General features: G+C 28.9%; 1 protein-coding gene across 1 annotated transcript; it reads left to right on the top strand.

Moving 5' to 3' along the window:
• The first annotated feature begins 422 nt into the window (after positions 1-422).
• LOC145948127 (proto-oncogene tyrosine-protein kinase ROS-like) lies at positions 423-6,113 on the top strand. The gene is made up of 8 exons (XM_083057881.1): positions 423-582; positions 1,486-1,567; positions 1,683-2,345; positions 2,584-4,019; positions 4,189-4,290; positions 4,449-4,636; positions 4,937-5,407; positions 5,676-6,113. The coding sequence occupies exons 1-8, from the start codon at positions 423-425 to the stop codon at positions 6,018-6,020; spliced, it is 3,447 nt and encodes a 1,148-aa protein (XP_082914007.1). The 3' UTR covers positions 6,021-6,113.
• Positions 6,114-6,479: the final 366 nt, after the last annotated feature.

The raw sequence follows: 6,479 nt of genomic DNA, 5'->3' as shown, positions 1-6,479 counted from the left end.
AATAATTTATACAGAACATTATTTTAATATTTTTAGCATTAAATGTTTGTATCGGTGAAAATCCACTTAAGGACATTCATTTGACATCATTTACAATGTTTCTACAAAAATTCATAGCAATCGGGCGTGGGTCGTATTCGGAAGTCCACCCAAATATATGTTGAAAAATATTAGAAATAAATATTTTAGAAATAAAATTACATAATATTTAACACATTATAAATGAGGAATGGAATTATAAATAAAAATATCAGGCTTATATTTTTACAAAACAAAAAATTTTATGCTCATTTTAGTTATTTCGACATATATGTTATTTTTTATGGTAATCTTATTTATATATATTTCTATATTTACTATTTTATTTATCATTAAAGATACCGTGAAATTTCTGGCCTAGCTGCTTTACTCATTTCTTTTATATGTTATGTTTCATTAAGGATAGTCCAGTGCCCGAAAACAACAATCATCTCATATTACAAAATCTCCAGACGGATCAGAATTATTCTGATAGCGTGACTATAAGAAATGAAGTCGATGAAGTTACATTTGCAAATATGTCCATGAACCCAGATTCTATTGGTAAGATGCAATGAATATATAGAATGTTAATTAAAAATTACCAAAATATTTACAAGTTGTAAGTATAATGTAAATTCCAGATTGAGTGAAAATTAAATTTAAAAAATATTAAACCATTTTCTAATAACAAGGATAATATAAAATTCATTCTGTCGAAAAGAGAGAAAAAAATGTATACACTGTATGTAAAATAAAGCAAAATTTAGATAACATCATCAATTTCATTGTTTTTCTCGTTTGTTTTAAATCAGTCGCAAATAATATACTTCTGATTTGTGAATGAATAGGAAATTTTAGAAAAGAGTTTAGCACATTATTGAAAGCTTTTTTGATTATAACTTAGCAATTACTTTTCTAACATAAGTCTTGAAACACACACACACACACAAGAGATTTATGTCATTTCATTATTTTAAAAACTTGCTATGTTAACGCAATAAATAATAATAATGGAATATAGTGAAAGGCCAACTAACGAGCAAATAAATAGATATAATATAATATAATAAATTCATTTAATCATGCTCTTAAAATTAATAACATGTAAATTCTTAACATGTAGACGTTTCGACTTACTTAGTCTTCCTCAGTACAAATTCTAACTTAAACAAACGCTTAAATAATATAATAATTAAAGTATATCAAACGACCATGACGAGCGAAATATCATCAATATTTTAACATCGGTGTATTTTCTGAGAGGCACAGCAAGAATAACATTTCCCATCTTATCATTATGGAACGCTGGATTTGTCTTTTTGATTGCTATGTTAATTTTTTAACATATGTTTATTTTTTCTCTTTTTCTTTATTTTTATTGCACGTTAAATTATTATTATTGTTTTTAATTTACCGAGATAATCAACTTAAACATATTAATATGTACCATCTTAAAATCTCTAGGAAAAATTCCGAGCGAGCCAAGAGCATTCGTAGAGTTCAATGTATTTCTAAATGAAAAAATCAACATTTCTGTAACATTCAGGTGAAGAATCTAAGTTCTTAGTCTATATCCTTTTTCTCTCTACAATTTAACATATAAAAATATTAAATTTGTTAAAAAATTATTAAATATAAAAAGACTAAAATTTATCTTACAGATGGAATCGACCTAAATTTGGAAACAAAGTGATACAAGGATATACAGTACAATGTTGGTTCATCGAAAACCTAAAAAAGATTCAAATTTGTGACGACAAAACTATTTTAACTACAATGGAGTGCACAGAACATAATCTAAAACCTACTACTACGTACTATTTTCGAGTACGAGCGCATACTAAAGCTGGTGCTGGTCCTTATACGGATTTAATGAACGTATCAACGACGCACGAAAATCCGATACCTCAATTATTGATTACAGTGAATAATACCATTGGAATATGGGATCTGAATTCAAGAACCTACGTCAATGTCCTTACCTTTAATAGCATTGTTATTGCAACAGATATGGCTTATTCTGTAGCTGAACATAAAGTTTATTGGATCCAGTTTTTATTTATTAATGGGCATGAGTATATACAAGAGTTAATGATAGGGGATATGAATAAAAATAATATTACAAAAATAACTAGTTTAAAAAAAAATTCAAGCAATCTTTGCATCGATTGGATTCGAAGAAATCTATATTGGATGGAATATGACAGCTCAACGAAATACATTATAAAGCTGGACTTAACAATGTGGCAAAATGGTATAGTCAAATATGATAAGATCTTGAGCAGAGAAAGTCTTTTTTATTTCACTCTACAGCCGTCTAAGGGGTACGTTAACTTTTATTCACTAAAAAAATGAACACTTTTGTGTCTTTCAGTTAAGAATTTATATTATTTTCTAATTTTGCAGTAATAAACTATGATTTTGTAAAAAAGATATAAAGAATCATAAAATCATTAATTATCAAAAAATTGTAAAAACTTAAGTTTATTATTCTTTTATTTTCACGATTAAAATTATGTTTTATAATACACATATATAATAATATATATATATATTTTCCAGATTTTTGTACTGGATAGAAATGTTAAATGCAAAGTCATATACACAGTATGTAATAATGAAATCGGATCTTGACGGAAGAAATGTGCAATTTTTTTTAAAAATTGATATGACCTTCTGTCCATACAAAATATCATATTTACTACTTGATTTTGGTGTAAAGCTTGATATCATGAATACAGAGGAGCCGCTAATATACTGGATAGAAAATAATGAATTAATTGTGGCGAACATTAAAACAAATAAATGTAATTCAATTTCAATCGCTGAAATTGGCACGGAGTTTCTGCAATATTTTATAATTGATGAAACAAACATTTATATAATTAAACTTAACGAAAATGGACTCTGTTCTCATATTTATATTTTAAAAAAGAAATATGCACTTGTCGACAGTGAAAAAAACGCATCTAAACACGTGCAAATAATAAAAGGCACGGATTACTTTATTCCCATGATATCGTTTGGTAAATCATCCTCACAACCATATCCGCGGAAGGAATGCCTTATACCTGATGAAAAAATTTATAATATTACAATAATAAAAATAACAGTAAACAGTATTGTTTTGAAATTTAATACGACAGAATCGACTCGCAAGCACAAATGCAAAAACAACATACCAACTCTTAAATATATCATCTACGTAAGCTGTTTGAATAATAACCTCGATAACACGTTAGATGGATTCTTTATACAGACATACGAGCAGCATTATGAAATTCAGAATTTAACACCGTTTACAAAATACAAGCTGAAGCTAGCTATGAGCAATTTTTACTCTGATCAGTTGTCGATGGACCTGCAATTTCGATCGGAGGTAATATTGAAAACTAACGTGGGCAAACTCAATGCACCGGAAAATGTAACGGTTCAGGTTTTGACGCACACTACAGCGGCAGTTTATTGGATTCCACCCACGAAACTGGATTGTGCGACAGTAACTTATAGAGTATATTGGGTAACAATTAACTCGGGGAACAGCACGCAACCGATAAAAAAGCCATTTAATAATAATAAAGTAGACAATAAACTTTTTACAATAATCCAACCGTTGCTGCCAGAACAGAAATACTTTGTATATGTACGTGTGTATCCAGCTAACTACAGCAATTTATATAATGACAGTTTGAGCAAAACTGTGTACACGTACTCGGAACCGAGCAATATTACTTTGAGCGGAGTTAGCATAAACAATATGAATATTTCGTGGATTCCTAGCGTTAATCTGACGATCCATTACGTACTGGAATACAAAAATTATGCGATGCAAAAGTGGCAAATCGCAGATAATTTTGAGACAAATAATGAGACAGTAATGTATTATATAGAAAAATTGCTACCGGCAACTTTATACAAGTTTCGTTTGATACTGACATATCCTGAATACGAGAACTTTACATGGCCATCTGATGAAAGATTTATTTTTCAAACACTTGGTAAGCAAATATATGATAATATGTAGATATTTTAATATGATCTGTTTATTTGACTTACATATAATAGTATTACAGAATTTTAAGAATTAAATATTATTAATAATAAAATTATAAGTTGAAATATTCAAATAAAACAAGAAAATTAAAACTATATTTTTATGTAATAAAGGTGATGATTCGATAATTCGAGCTACGCAATATAATTTAACATTGATGTTAAGCCTTGCTGCTATCGTTATTGTAACCTGCATCTGCTATCTTATTTATTGTTGTAAGTATTTCATACACATTTTTTTAATTACAAATTATGATTAATGTAGTAAGTAGAGAGATTTTCTAAAAAAAAGTTAACTTACTTGTTAAAAGAGCAAAATTTAAAATTTGCAATGCATAATAATATTTATTAAATATATTATAACTTTATAATAGTATACCGACAACGCAAAGAAGGTAAGGAGCAAGTTTTGCTTACGGTTCTACATGAGGTACCTATCGGAAACATTCAGCTCAATACGCTATACAGTCCTGCGTTGCAATATAATTCAAATAAATTTATGCTGACTAAAATCAAACGTGAGCAAATAACACTAACGCAACTCCTTGGCGCATTTGGAACGGTAAAAAATTGTCGTACCGTCATATTTTAAGCTTAAAAAAACATTAATGTTTAGATATAGAAATGGGAGATACACATTTCTTACAATAAAAGTTACAGTGAAAGTTACAGTAAAAGTTGTATAAATCAACTTTTTAAAAGAGATAGTAATACAATAATTTTTATGAGACATACATATGCACTTTATTCTTTTTTGTTGAATTATTTAAAATAAAACAAAATATATATGTATAATGTTATACGAATTTAACTTATCTTTTCTTTTTTAATAAAAGTTACATTAATTTTCATTATTTCGCAGGTGTTTCAAGGGAATGTCAAGGATTTAGAAGAACCGGGATCAGAGACATCCGTTGCCATAAAAATGTTACGAAAGTATGCCTCCGAGGAAGAAAAAAAGAAATTCTTGCAAGAGGCTAGGCTTATGAATCACTTTAGACACGAACATATCTTAAGATTATTAGCTGTCTGCATAGACGAGGATTCTCCATTACTCGTGTTGGAATTAATGGAAAGTGATCTGCAACAATATTTGATAGATTGTCGAATATTACAACCTTCTGATTTACACGCTTTGCGTCTACACGACTTGCTCGCCATTTGCGAAGATGTTGCTCAAGGCTGCTGTTATTTGGAAGAGCTGCGCTTTGTGCATAGAGATCTCGCGTGCCGAAATTGCTTAGTGTCTGCGAGAGATCGTAAGAATCGTATCATCAAAATCGGTGATTTCGGACTTGCCAGAGATATTTACAGGGATGACTATTACCGCAAGGTAGATATAATTAATTAAAAAAGATAAAACTATTTGGAAATATTTTTCTATTGTTGCGTCTTTATAATATTATTGTATATCTTTAAGTCAAATTGAATTTAATAAAAATGAAAACTATGTATATATTTTCATATATATTTCTCTAATATTCATTTATGCATATCATGTATAATGCAAAATATTAGTAAACGTTTTTTGCTCAAGAATACTTATTTAAAAAATTGATAATTAGAATAGAAGATTTAACTTTATTGAAATTATAATTTAGGAAGGAGAAGATCTGCTTCCTGTTCGTTGGATGGCACCGGAATCCCTAATAAACGGAATATTTACTTCTCAGAGCGATGTTTGGTCATTTGGAGTACTAATGTGGGAGATTACATCGTTAGATGAGCAACCTTATTCTACCAAAACTTATCTCGAAGTGATGGATTATGTACGCACGGGAGGCAGATTGCAGATGCCTCTCAACTGTCCATCCTCGTTATACCAACTAATGCAGCGTTGCTGGAGTGCAGCGAATGATAGACCAAACTTTAAACTTTGTCTGAATAATATTATAGCTCTAAGAAGCGACACAGAAGACGCAATACTGAATCCGACGCATCAATGAATATTATATAGCCGGCAATTAATTAATTGTTTGTATATATGTATGTTAAGAAGAAACGATGAGTTTTACATCTATGGGATATTTGAAATTATACTGTCTGTATTATACGTTATATATATATATATATATATATATATATATATATATATATATATCTGTATGTAAACTTATCATTGTCATTTCATAATTAATTTTTCAAAGATACGTAATAAATTATATATTTACTAGAAGTTGTATGACTGCTCGAATGCAGATCCATCGTGATCTGTCACAAAGAGAAATCTTAATACGTAAGAGAAAGATAACTTGCGATTCGTAAATTAGCTTTAAAGAATTTACCGAATGATAAATAAAAAGTATATCATTTTAGAGATTAAAATTTTATATATTATCATATTAATTCAGTACCATAGCACGAAAATGACAATCGGTTTTCAATTAGGCCAAGTCAATGCTTTA

The sequence above is a fragment of the Prenolepis imparis genome, unplaced genomic scaffold, assembly GCF_030444845.1.
Source record: "Prenolepis imparis isolate NDT839.2.m4 unplaced genomic scaffold, iyPreImpa1.0 SCAF_251, whole genome shotgun sequence".
In the NCBI taxonomy this organism is placed as follows: domain Eukaryota; kingdom Metazoa; phylum Arthropoda; class Insecta; order Hymenoptera; family Formicidae; genus Prenolepis; species Prenolepis imparis.
The sequence above is the reverse complement of the archived record's forward strand: the minus strand, read 5'-3'. Positions and strand labels throughout refer to the sequence as shown.

Bases quoted from the DNA above. Each gene is read 5' to 3' on its own strand.
- LOC145948127 (XM_083057881.1), top strand. From the start codon at position 423: ATGTTATGTTTCATTAAGGATAGTCCAGTGCCCGAAAACAACAATCAT. The intron at 583-1,485 runs GTAAGATGCAAT...TAAAATCTCTAG, and splicing joins CATGAACCCAGATTCTATTG to GAAAAATTCCGAGCGAGCCA. The intron at 4,020-4,188 runs GTAAGCAAATAT...TATGTAATAAAG, and splicing joins ATTTATTTTTCAAACACTTG to GTGATGATTCGATAATTCGA.